At 42.4% G+C, this 12,734-nt stretch overlaps 1 protein-coding gene across 1 annotated transcript in view; it reads left to right on the top strand.

Moving 5' to 3' along the window:
- LTK (leukocyte receptor tyrosine kinase) overlaps positions 1 to 12,734 on the top strand; it is a 53,358-nt gene that overhangs the window by 21,109 nt on the left and 19,515 nt on the right. Inside the window, 6 exon segments of the mRNA XM_074909157.1 lie at positions 2,664 to 2,758; positions 7,746 to 7,847; positions 9,267 to 9,444; positions 9,981 to 10,131; positions 12,261 to 12,320; positions 12,322 to 12,397. Coding sequence (XP_074765258.1) covers positions 2,664 to 2,758; positions 7,746 to 7,847; positions 9,267 to 9,444; positions 9,981 to 10,131; positions 12,261 to 12,320; positions 12,322 to 12,397 — 662 coding nt within the window.

Raw genomic sequence — 12,734 nt, 5'->3', positions numbered from 1 at the left:
TGAATAGATTCCAATTCAAATGGAAAAAAGCTAATCCATGCCATGTGAATCTTCCTCACAGATTTCTGGTATCACTTCCAATACCTGGTAACACAGAGCACTTAAAAAGTTGTCAGCATTTTCGAGCATGGTCAAAATGATGAATCCCTGCATTGCCTCATCCTCAACACTGGCAAAATATTTTGACTGCTAGGCAAGCCATACCAAAGTGTTAGGTTAATGGTTGGATTAGATGATCTTCAAGGTCTTTTCCAACCTAGATGATTCTGTGAAATCACCCAAAATAGAAAAGTTTATCCTAAATTGGTTTAAAGTTGGTGAAGTTGCAGATAATTGTAAATTGAGGTGTATGATGAACACTGCTGTACAATCTTAGTACAGTTTGTTATAAACCTCCATAAATGACTTTTCCATATATTTATGGGTGCTGGCAGCTTTCCTTGGTGATGCAAATTCCAGCAATGCTGTGCTTAGGGAATTTTTTTGTACAGTTCCTGTATCCTGAATCTTCAGGAAACTCGTTTCCTTCTCTTGCAGTGCGAAAATGTTATATTTTTCCCAGATTCCTTGAAGGGATGATAGCCAGTGGCAAAGTGGGTGGGAGGGGACAGATCACACAAGGAAAAAGGGTAGACATGAACTGCAACACCAATAGTTGCTGTAGCAGGGCATGAACAGTTCGATGGGCCTAGAAGTAGAGAAGCCTTAGGATAGAAGAAGGAGGCCATGGAGGGGATGCATAAGTAGTTTTTAGCAATGGCTTCCTCCGGTGAATTTATTTCTTAGGAGAGAAGGAAAACAAACTAGCGTTTGCTAATCAACCTCTCAGTTGAGTGGGCATCTAGCTACTTGGAAAACTGCTTCTGGTGATCAGCTGGCAAATTCACTCTCTTAGTTCACACACACAGGGAAGAAGGCTGCTGTCAGAAGAAAACAAGACAGGCAGAAGACCAGATATTAGAGAGCTGGAGAGTGTAATATGCTGGAGTCAGCAAAATGAGTCAATGAGCAGAAACACTGGAAACCCCTCTGGCTAACACAGCACTGAGTTCAAAAGGCAAATTCCTTCCCTTTTTCTGAAGTGGTGAGGAAGGGGAGCCATACAGAGCACAGAGCCTGTGAGATGACTATTCTCATGCACTGGGGGAGGAGGGGTCATTCCCCAGGCTCCCACTTGTACTCAGCTGGAACAGAAATCTACCTTGTAGTGCAGTGCTGTGGACCCTCTCGGGCTCTGACTCTGTGGACCAGACACAGCAGCTTGATCTGGCCAAGGGTATTCTGCCGTGTGGGCGCCTTAAGTAAGGGGTAGGCTGTGGTGCCATATCTATGGCTGTGGGTCCCAGAAGTGCCCTAGTCCTGGGCTGAGAGTGCTGTGACTTTCTCTTCCCTCAAATGGTTGGGGGGATCACTGTCTTGTGTCAGTGGACTTTTGTATTTTCAGACCTCATACATAAGTATTGCTAAACCTGCTAATAAAGAGATAGGTTTCTGTAGGAAGGGGCTCTAACAGCAAATTCCCCTGCTAACCCCATAGCTAAGAGTGGGCATTCAAGAGACCCTTGATTTGCATTTGCTCCAGAGCGCTCAGATCCAGTAGGTGTGAATGCTTTCATTTAAGCACAAGGGACCACTCTAGAGTTAGGGTAAAAGCAGCTTATCCCTAAAGATTTTGATTCAGCTATGGAACATCCTGTTAACCGTGGATATGGGCCAATACCTGGCTGATGGGTGGAATATGCACACATACTTTATTGCCACTAATTTAGGACAAGTGTGTTCCTACGCTGAATGATTAATGTATTAGACAGATCAGTGTTTGAGCTCTCATAAATCATTGAGCTTCACCAGTGACAGCAGTAGAGGCCCTCTCTGTATGCTTTTTAATAAGCTCTAAATGGGCTGGACATTGGACATCTGTTTATTTCTGAAATTTAATGAACAATTCAGTCCTATCTATTAGAAGGAGATCCTTCACCCCATTTTCTTTCTTCCTTGTGAATTCAGAATGTGGCAATGCACATGGGACATGACAGACCTCCTAGATAAGTAGACAAATGCCTGGCCATGGTGGAAGAAGATGAGATAGCCCAGAAGGCGAACACTTCAGGGAGTTATGGCTGAAATTAAAAATGTCCTGACCTTCAGCTGAAATAAACTCATGTCATCTTGTTGAATTATATTGGCTGAGGATCAGGCCCAAGATTCCTGTCTATTTAGATATTGCTCTGTTCAGTTTTTATTCTGGCTATCTCTTTGAGGATGGAAAGGAGGAGATTGCTTTTTCCCCTTCTCTTTTGCACATGTCTAATTCCCTGGCTGTTTATAGCAATTGAATAAGGAGGATTTTCTGTGTTTTAGTGAGGGACAGTAGCTTGTGTTTCTACATGTGTGTGCAGTTAGCAGAAGTAGGGCTCTCATTCTTGTTCCCCACGAACTGTGGCATTATGTGAATGTTGGTTGGCCCTTACTAACTGTTGATGTGTGGTTGAGATTTCTAGCAAGCCCTTTTGGCTGCTCAGCAGGGCTTGTCTGAAGGAAACATTCTAAATAGTGATGATCATAATTTGATGATAAAGGAACATTGTGGGTTTAGTTGGTTTTATTTTTTTTCCTCCTGCCCCTTTGTCTGTCTTCTCTAAAACTTCTGTCTTATTGCAAAGGTTTCAACTGCACCTCCTGGCAACCTGGGGCTGGAATTCCCAAGCTGACATTGCAATCGACAATATTACATTTGGACTGGACTGCTTCACTGACGGTGAGCCACAAGTGTTGCAGAATCCCTTAAAGAATCTGGGTAGCGTAATCAGCATCCCACAGATCCAGGACACACATGCTCTGTTCTCCCTACAGAGTACACATGGTTCATTTGTGTTAGCTTTTACAGCACAATGTCATTCTACCTCAGACCCACTGAAGATTGCAAGTAGAGGCAATTTTACAGTGTGTCACGGTCTTCTAGTGCTTTTTTTTCCCTCTAATCTGGGATATCCTGTATCACATAGTTGAGACCTGTCTGTGTGTCTTGGCAAGAAACACTAGACTTATTCCTTAGCCCCTAAATGGCAGGATTACATCACACTGTTCTTCAGCAGTCCCTGCTGACCTATGCACCCTGGCAATTGATAGCTGAAGGGAATTTGTTGAAACCAAAGGGGAAAGTCACCATATTTTAGTGGAGGGAAGAAAGAAAATGAAGGAATAAAGTGACTCTCTGACAGTAAAGTTTAGATTATTGCAACAAGTTTGTTTTACTCTGCAAGGAGGTACATCAGCTTGTCACTGCCAGATATATAACAGACGTCCTTTCCTTTGCTTTGTTACTGTGAATGTGACTCACAACAATCTATTCCACTGAAAAATGGAGCCAGTGCTACCCTCTGAAGCATGTTATCAAGAGCTGGATTTTCTTAGCAGACAAGTGGAAAGAGGTCGGATAGTTGAACCACTTGCAAATACTAGAAACTTCCTTCTTTTTGTCCCTGGAGAAAAGACCTATATCCTCTGTCATAAAGGAACTGGAGAATATGCATCACTTGAATTGTGACTTCTGTTGCAGACAAAATGTGCATCAGTGGTTCTGTGCTACTCCTCACATGCCACCACACCTAGTATGTCAGTATTTAGGGTAATAATGTGTCCCTGCAGAGGCTAGCTGTAACCTAATATAGCATGTGGGAAGTCTTATGTCAAAACAGATGTGCGTTAAAAGTTCATCCCCAAAAGTCCCTTTTCCCTCCCACCTTTGTCTGATTCAGTCTCCTGTTCTCTGTCCCTTTCTTCTCTGGGCACTGAAACTACCCTTCTGCAAAATTCTGAGCATGCACGTTTTTATTTGAAATTAAGAGGAAGAGATGTTCCTTGATGGTAATGTCACTTGTTCAGTCCGGCTCCTTAACACCCTTGGCTCCCAAACACTTTGGGACCTCCACGCTAACACTTTGCTTTAAAAACTTTTGAGGAAACTGAAGCGAGTATTGCTAGATTCTCTTCCGCCGGCTGATGTGCACCCAACTGCTGGAGTTTATTGCCCTCCTGAGAGCCTTCAGTTTACCTGCAGACATTTTCCTGGCTCTAGCATAGGGATGTATCCTTTGGCAAATAGGTGGGGCATAAATGCCACTGCAGCAATTTTATCAGAGCTTGTCCATTAGACTGCCCAAGTTACTCCTCATTTTCAATTAGTATAAATCACAGGAGCAGCTGGCACTTACCCCCTCTGAAGGTGTGACCCAGAGATGTGTGACTCATGCAGAAGACCGACGTCGTGAAGGAAACATGTTTCTTGGAAACCTTGCACTTGCCACTGTTCCTTGAATTCTCTTTGCAAATGGACGTTTTCTCGCCTCTGAAAGCAACCCTCTTACATTTGTCTTCTCATGACTTTAATTCAGTTAGGTTGCAGAGAAGCCCAGCAGCTCTGCTGTGTTTTCAGTAATGAAATTATTTCTTCCTTGCAAGGACAGGTTTCAGATGTCAGTGATGGAGCCAATTAAGATCCAAGCAGTGAATTCTTTGCATGAGGGCAGCAGGAAGGATGTATGGCAGGAAGGAAGAATTTGCTGCTTGCTAGGACGTAAATATTATTTTCTCCATCTATTTCAATCCTGTAGTTCAAGGTCTACAAAACCCAGTGCAGACTCTGAAAGCACTGCTTATCTGTATGCAAGCTGGGAAAGAAGGTGAGGTTTTCCATATACCTCAAAATCGAGGGAGAAGATTCAGTGAGATTTAGGAGGAAAACAAGTGGATAGTGAGGGCAGCTCAAGGAAAACCAATAAGGACAAAAAGAAACAGACCATTCTTTGGATGGCACCTCCTGGGCAGTGACAGACGTGTTCCTTGTGAAAAAGGTTAGATGAAACCACCTTCTGGTTCATATAGTCACCTTGTGTATGATGGTGTCACAGACCAGATGACATGAGTCTGGTTCATTGTGAGAACTTTTAGGGGACAGGCATAAAGATATTTTATTGTTTTAGTTAACTGGTGCTTTTGTAGAAAGAGATCTGAATTTTGAGTGTCTAAACATGAAAATGTGGGCTGGCATGGCAAACAGAGTGCTGACTGTTGCCCTGCTCAGTACGTATGCAGTCGTTGCTTTTGCTATTATCTTTTGGTGCTCCGAGAATTATATTGTTCCAATTAAGATCACAGGTCTGTGGTCTATCCAAGTACGCTCTACTGCCTTGGCCTAGGAATTGCACTTCATTCTGTGCATCATTTACAATTTCCCAGAAGGCTTGTTTATAAATGGTGAGATAGTCCAAAGAGAGCTTTTGTATAGCATATATCTAGTTCTTGACTTTGGAGTCCTTGACCCAGCAAAGCCTGGTTCTGTTGACCTGCCAGTCTCATTGCTTGAGGTAAATGGTGGGGGGTGGTTCAAGCTTCATTATGGCCTCATTTCTTGCATTTCTAGTCAACACCTTCTTAAATCCATTAGATCAGCCAAAGGGATGGGGAAGAGGGAAGCTGGTGCAGCTTCCTCATTCTCGATCCCACTCCAGGACAAGCTGGAGAGGCTTTCAGGAATACTCCAACCTGCATCAGTAAAGTGGGGTCTCTAAGGAGACCATGCACACTCTGAAGATCCTGTGGGGCACCTTACTCTGATTAATCCCAGCCACAGGACCAGTATATTTTTTTTCATTACAGTCTCAGAGACAGAGAGGTGGGAGTGAGTCACTTCAGCTCTTTGCCTGCAGGAGTTGCCCTGTCTTTCTCCTTTACACTTCCTTCTGTCCATTGTCAGCGTGGAAATCAACAGTGTTAGCTAAATCCTTGAGAAAAGTCCTGTGCTCTTCCTATTTTTCTGCTATACGCACACCTTAATATGAATTAAGTCTTGTTCCCTTCCGTTCACTTACAGTAAACATATTGTCTGTCAGAGGAGGAAGTGGAACCTAAAATAGACTGGAGCACCAGCCCCTGGATCCCATGTTTGTAGAAAATGCCACCTTGTAAATTAATGTCTGACAGTGCATAAAATATCAGCCTTCTAAGAGTTAACAGCTCATGTGGACAGGGTGATGCTCAGCCTGTCTTGCAACTTGTCTGCTGCTGAGCACAGAGGAGAAAGAAACTTTCTTCCAGCGCATGAGGGTTTGAGACTGTTTGGAGAAGGAGGAAAGATTGTTTGTTTGGAAATGAGGCATTGCCTTAGGATACACAGTTGGGATGCTGCAAAAAAAATCCATGCAGACTCACAGACCGACCCTCTATTTCAGGGAGTGATTTACATTCCTTCGCTCTGGCAAACATAACTAGACTTCTTGTACGTCTTCAAGTATCTGAAACTGTTGTGACCTTTGGGATTCATGATTCGGTGCAGGCCTTGGGAGACCAAGCATCTTTTCTGGCCATGCATTGTCTTTTTCATTTGCTTTTCCTTCTTGTGTTTGATCCAGTTCATTTGTTTTGGATTAATTTCATTTTTAGCTGGCTTGACAATTTCATCAATAGAAGTTTTCTATCTCAGTACGAACAGAGTGTGTCAGTACAAAGCTCCCTTTTACTTCATCCATCAGTGTGCCTTCAGTCAGACCTGGGGGGAATATTCTCAGGAGTAAAAGCTCAGCAAGGTCTCCATGCTTCAATTAGTTATTTGGCCTTTCTGACACAGCTAACAAGGGTGTTAATTATCGCTATTTAGAGCAGTGGCTTTGCAGCAGAGATAATTGTCCAGCTGGAATTGAGGGAGTCTCTTTTGAATAGAGCATCAAACAGCTGTTAGATTCTCACAACTGGAACAAATTGAAATATTTGTAATATATGTTTTTCAACTGATGAAAAATGTTCAGTATTAAATTAATTGAGGGCTCATAAAATGGAAGGAAGTATCTTCTTTTTCTTATAGAGGTTTTCCAATCAAAGATCTGCATAAAAATGGGTAATCTAACTATTGAAACAGGATGTTTGCAAGGCAAGGGTTCAGTTATTACTTTTTCCTGTTGTAAGGCAGCTTTGGTTGTGTGGTGTTCTCAATGCATTCACATGCTTTGGATCAGTGATTGCTTTGAAGTCCCTCCTCACTGAGAAAGGGCTGATTTTTAAAGGTCTGTTTCACTGGTCAGAAGGTGTAGCATTTTACTTTTTTTTCAAAAAGGTTTGCCCAAAGATTTACAGCTTGTGTCAAGGGTATGCTGCTGTTTCTTAACTGTGTTTGTTAGTGAGACATGTAATTTTATTTATTACTTTATTCTCTAAGCAAGGCCTGAGCTGCTGAAAGTTGGTTGCTGAAAGGGGAGAGATCTGTTAGGCTGGTTTACTTACGATGACGCCATTCAGAACCAAAGATAACAATGTTTGCTATCACTCTCCTTTACACCTCCACTCATTCCTCTGCCCAGAATTGTCACCTGCCTGCCCCTTTGAGCGGCAGAGCATCAATACCTGGTATCTGTTCTCCCAGACTATGCTTTTCCTAACTTCTCTTGTAATCACAGCCAGTGCAATTTGTTAGCCAAGGAGCTTATCTTGCAAGTGAGTTTGCATGGGATAACACAGATTGGATTCGTGTGAAGACCCACTGACTACAGCCCAGATACAAGTAGCTCACCCAAAGCACAGGCCCAAAAGAATAATAAAAAAATATGATTGTTTAAAACACCTTTTCTACCCAAGGTATTATTCACTTATTTTAACCAAATGGTTGTACTTGGTTCATTCATGTGATCTTTAAATTTTCCATCTCTCTTCTACTGTTCTCCCATCTCTCTCATCCGTTCTACAAACTACAGCAGGAAGACAACCAAATCATTTTAGTGGGAAGCACCAGTACCCACAGGAGATTAGTATCCTGGACGAGCATCTTCTGAACCCCCTGGAAGAGCCCTCCCTCCCAGGTACATGATTTGGTACTGAAAACCTCTCTTTTGGCTATAAAAGGTGGCTCCCTTCCCATCTCCTCTGTATGCTCTGTCTGCCCTGTAGCAACAGGACAACTAAATATAATCCATCCCAGAGATGTGAAGACCATATCAGGCAGTGTCTGTTTGGCTATAGGACAGCAGTTTGCTGGAGTCCAACTCACCAGTCCTTAAGCAGCAGGACCTCTTTAAAGAAAAGAAGCTTTAAGTAAAAGCAGAAGCTGCATGACTCAAATTCGGAGTACACAAAAGCCAGCTCAGGAATGAAAGGTGTAGACCAGTACAGAAATCTGGGGATAGAAAGAGACTTACTGAGACTTAGTGAGCAGTGAAGCTGAACATAATGAATGGAGAATAGGGGTGTAAGGGGATGTAAGGATGAAGATTCAGGGAGGGGAAGTAAGTGAGGATCTAGAAATCCATTGAGGAGAAAAACTGGATGAAAAACTAGGAGAATAGGGGACACTGGGGACCAGTTTACTGATAGCAGTAGAGACTGCCACTCTGGAGGATAAACAACAACTGTGTGCATGAGATCTGTCTAAAGGAGAGCCCCTACTGAAAGTAGCAAGAGACTGTCCTCCCGACTGTTGCTGCTGCCACAGGGCTCTTGTGCAAGCCTGAGACAAGTCACTTAAAACATTTACCATGTGTCGTAGATGGTCGCTAGTTGTAATGGCAGATGTTTTCCACCCTTATTTCTGTGTATATGCTTCAGTTCTCGTCTAGAAAGTTGAATAATAATCTCCTTGCTTCATACTGGCACTGAGAAATTTGATAATATCTGTGAGACACTTGGATAAACCCCTTCCCATCCCTCCCTCGCCACACCCCAATTGATGGGGTTTATCTGCAGTTCATGATTTATTAAATAGTGTGCAGGAAATAAGGTGAGAGGGGAAAAAAAGACAATAGAATAAAGTTGGGATATTGTAAGTACTCTGTGATCATATAATTAAGGGTGGTATCTTAGTGGATTGTATTATAAGGGAGCTGCTTTAAAGTTGAACAGAGAAATTTAACTTTAGCATGTACTGGCTTTCAAGTCCTCGACAGTATAAATGCAAGTTTAAGCATTTTTTAGTATGATTATAATAATAAGCACGTGATCAAAGAGACGTGTTGAGTTTTAAAGTCCTGTAGACAGCATATGCTGCTGCAAAGTGGTCTTCCTCTTGATCATCTGGGGTTTTTTTATATAAAAGTCATTAATGTTCTTCGTGAATCATAATAATAATATGAATTTTGTTATCTAAGGATTAAGGAAAGATATCAACAGGAAGAGTTGTTTGTTTCAGTGACGCCCTTTGGTTATATGTTCTGTGAGTTGTTGCACATGTCTGAGGAACAAAGGGAAGCTCACGTCTGCCCCAACTCTTGCTATTTTGGTAACAGGGGACACATCTGTTGTTCTCTGGTGGTTCACAACATGTGGTGCCAGTGGTCCACACGGGCCAACTCAAGCTCAGTGTGACAGTGCCTATAAGGACAGCAACGTGTCCGTGACTGTGGAGAAAGAGGGCAGGCTCCGGGGAGTGCAAGTCTGGAGAGTGCCAGCCACAAACCGATACAGGTGACTATCAGTGTGTGCTGGAGAGGCAGCCACATTTAACTACTTTTTGTTTGTAGAGTTTCAGCAAGCATAAGTGTGGGACCATCTGTAATGAGTGAGTGGAGGGAGCAGTGAAGTGAGAGAGAAATAGTAGCACCAACGGTAAGGATCTGTGTCTGAGCTACTGCGAAGCATGGAAGGGTGGAGTGGTGACCTAAATCAGAACAGGACTGAGCATGGGCATCCGGTCAAGTGGAATTGCTGCCATTATTTCAGTCCCAAAGCCTCGGTCTTTTAGATTTGTTTATATCAGCTCATGCTGTTTGCTCCTGAAGACTCTTTCTCAAGTGCTCTGGTGTAGAGTGAGTCTGTCCTCTTGAGCAGCCTATCTACATGAGTCTCAGACAAAGAATAGCCATGAGATGCTGCAGCAGGGGAGCCTGCTCTGAAAGCAATGCCTGTTTGGAAGTGCAGGCTGGGGAGAGCTTGCAGATGGAGTTGCTTTGGGGATGAGAAGTATGAGATTTGCCTCTCTAACTACTTACTTTTTCTTCCAGGATTTCTGCCTATGGAGCAGCCGGAGGGAAGGGAGCCAAAAACCACAATAAGAGGTCCCACGGGGTCTTCATCTCAGCCACCTTCCAGCTGGAGAAAGATGAGCTGCTGTACATCTTAGTGGGGCAGCAGGGGGAGGATGCCTGCCCTGGGGTGAGGGCTGCACAAGCACATGTGGGCAGAGACTTTGCAGATACGATTCAGTGAGATCGAGTGGGTGGCTTGGGGTTTGCTGATGAAAGATAGAAATCTCAGAATACAGCAATGAAATCCAGTCAGGAGACTGGGAAGAACCAATAAACCAAGTTAGAAAGAATCTCAAAACAAATATAAAGAACTCTGAAAAGAAAAACAATCCCAAAATGCACAAACAAATATGAAGCCCACAGGAACTTTGCTTTAAGCTCCTGGTGTTTGAAATAAGTTCTTCATCAGATTTCTTCTGCTTATTTTAAGCAGGGAGCTAGTAGCCGAGAGTTGTGTGCTCCCTCTCTTATTTTTCCACAGCCTGGGTTTCTTTCTGTCTGCCAGCATTTCAGATAATTTACTATTATTTATGGAAGCATCCAGCAGCGTTGTGGCTGCTCTCTGTTAGACATTTTCTAAGCTTAGAGACTAAGGTCTGAATCCAAAGTCTATCAAAGCCAGTGGGAATCTTCCCACTAACTACAGTGGCCCCTGGATTAGGCATTTGTAATGACAAAAAACACTCATGAAAAACAGAAATTGATGATGTGAATGCTTATATATGTGTCCTCTAATGCTAGACCCAAAGATTTAAAAGTCCTTTTATCACTTAGGCTGAAAAGTTGCCTCTTTTCAACGTGAATTCTTTGGTATTGTCTCTTTTGAGAAATGTGATCTGTCAACCCCTGCCCTGGAACAAAGCTGTTTTCTCTTTTCCCCACAGATAGACTGCTGAGTTTTGAAATACATACACTATTCTTGTAGGCATCCAAAGTTACCATTTAGCTTGCCCAGAGCATATGATGCCTTATGCAAATACTGCAGCAGATACAAAACCCAGCCTTTTTTCACTTTAGATAGTAGAAGGATTATATCTATCTAAATAAAACATACACTTGTATACCTGCAGTTCCCTCTCCAGTGAAGTCTAGGCTTAGCTCATAAAATGCAAAGTTGTTCATTACTCCATTGCGTTTCATGACTTGTTCTCCAAATTGCAAAGTATAACGCACCACTAACTGTGTCCCTTTGGCGGATGCTGTTGGAAAAAGTTTCCATTCATTTTTCCCACTTCCCAAGCCCAACTTTATTTGGAAAGGCTTTGGAAATCCTGATTAATTTATACGTTGAGTAACTAATGTTTGTTTTTCTTTCTCTGAAGAAGTTCTGCAGCTCCAAACCTTTGTTCTGTCTCCTTAGATTTACTTCACTTGATTTTCCCTGGTCCTCATCTACCTTGTCATCTTTTGTCCTCTTCCTTGAATGAGAGGACACAGGCAGTAAAACTGGTGCCACTTTTTTGGCCTAGATATGTGACATGACCCTCACAAATAGGGATTTCACCTGCACTGAGACAACATAGCAGTTTCTGAAATCATTCAGATTTCATCATCTGAGTGAAGCTGTGCAAATTTACAAAGTCATTGAAATTTGTGGAACTCGGTGTTGAAAAAAAAAACAAAATCTAGAGATGGCCAAACAATCTTTACTTTTTATAGCCTTTTCAGTGTTCTCTAGTGTTTAGAAGGAATAGGAAGCTGAGACTCCAGATTTCTCTTCCAAGATGTGTTAGTAGGTTGCTTAACTATGTGCAGGTCGCCTCTGTCTGCTTTATGTGTTTATGCCCTTGAGAAATACCTAATAAATCCAGCAGGAAGGAAGTTCTGAGAAGTAATTGATAATTCAACACATTTTAATGTTCTTGGGTATAAGAAGTTCTAAATATACAAAATATGAGTTATGTGATGTCAATAATGAGTTATTGCTGTTTTGCTTTGTTTTTTTCTGTGAACATTTGTGTTTTCACATGCATGTGTAATGTGAGTTTGCAAATTGGAGGTGACACCTCAGCTGTTGGTCCTTGTAGAAGAGTTCACTTTCCACAAAGATAATACTGATTTATATATGCCTCATATACATCACAAAAAATACAGTATTGTTATACTGACATATATATGGCTCATACATCACAATACAGTATTGTTATACTGATACATACAGACAGCTCTCAGGAGTTGGACTTTGCTTATATCTGAGTGAATCTCTCAAGAGTTGGACTTTGTTTATATCTGAGTGCATCTCTTGTCTCCTTTCAGGGCAATCCTGAAACCCAGAAGATCTGCTTAGGGGAGTCATCTCTCATTGAAGAAGGTTACAAAAAAAAAAAAGGACCTTAAGGACTGGGCTGGAGGAGGTGGCGGTGGAGGAGGAGCAACCTATATCTTTAGAGTAAGTACTTCCTCTTTGCATCCTCCCTGAACAGTGCCCAGCAGAACAAGTAGCTTTCACTGTTAATCGTGGCATATGGTACTCAGTTCTTAAAAAAGATGATAAAAAAGGAGTCGTCTTCTCCTCCTTTTCCCTCCCTCCCTCCCTCCCTCCCTCCCTCCCTCCCTCCCTCCCTCCCTCCCTCCCTCCCTCCCTCCCTCTCCTTCTGTCTCTCTTTGTCCTTTTGTCTTTTTATTTTAAATTCTTTATCTCTTTTCCTATCCTTGATCATACTTGTCATTGTCACTAAGCTAGTTGAACTGGTTCCTCGGTTCTTGACAGTTCAGGTCTGGGAATCACAC

The sequence above is a fragment of the Athene noctua genome, chromosome 6 (assembly GCF_965140245.1).
Source record: "Athene noctua chromosome 6, bAthNoc1.hap1.1, whole genome shotgun sequence".
Classification (NCBI taxonomy): domain Eukaryota; kingdom Metazoa; phylum Chordata; class Aves; order Strigiformes; family Strigidae; genus Athene; species Athene noctua.
Note: the sequence above shows the minus strand (reverse complement) of the source record. Positions and strands in the feature narration are given on the sequence as shown.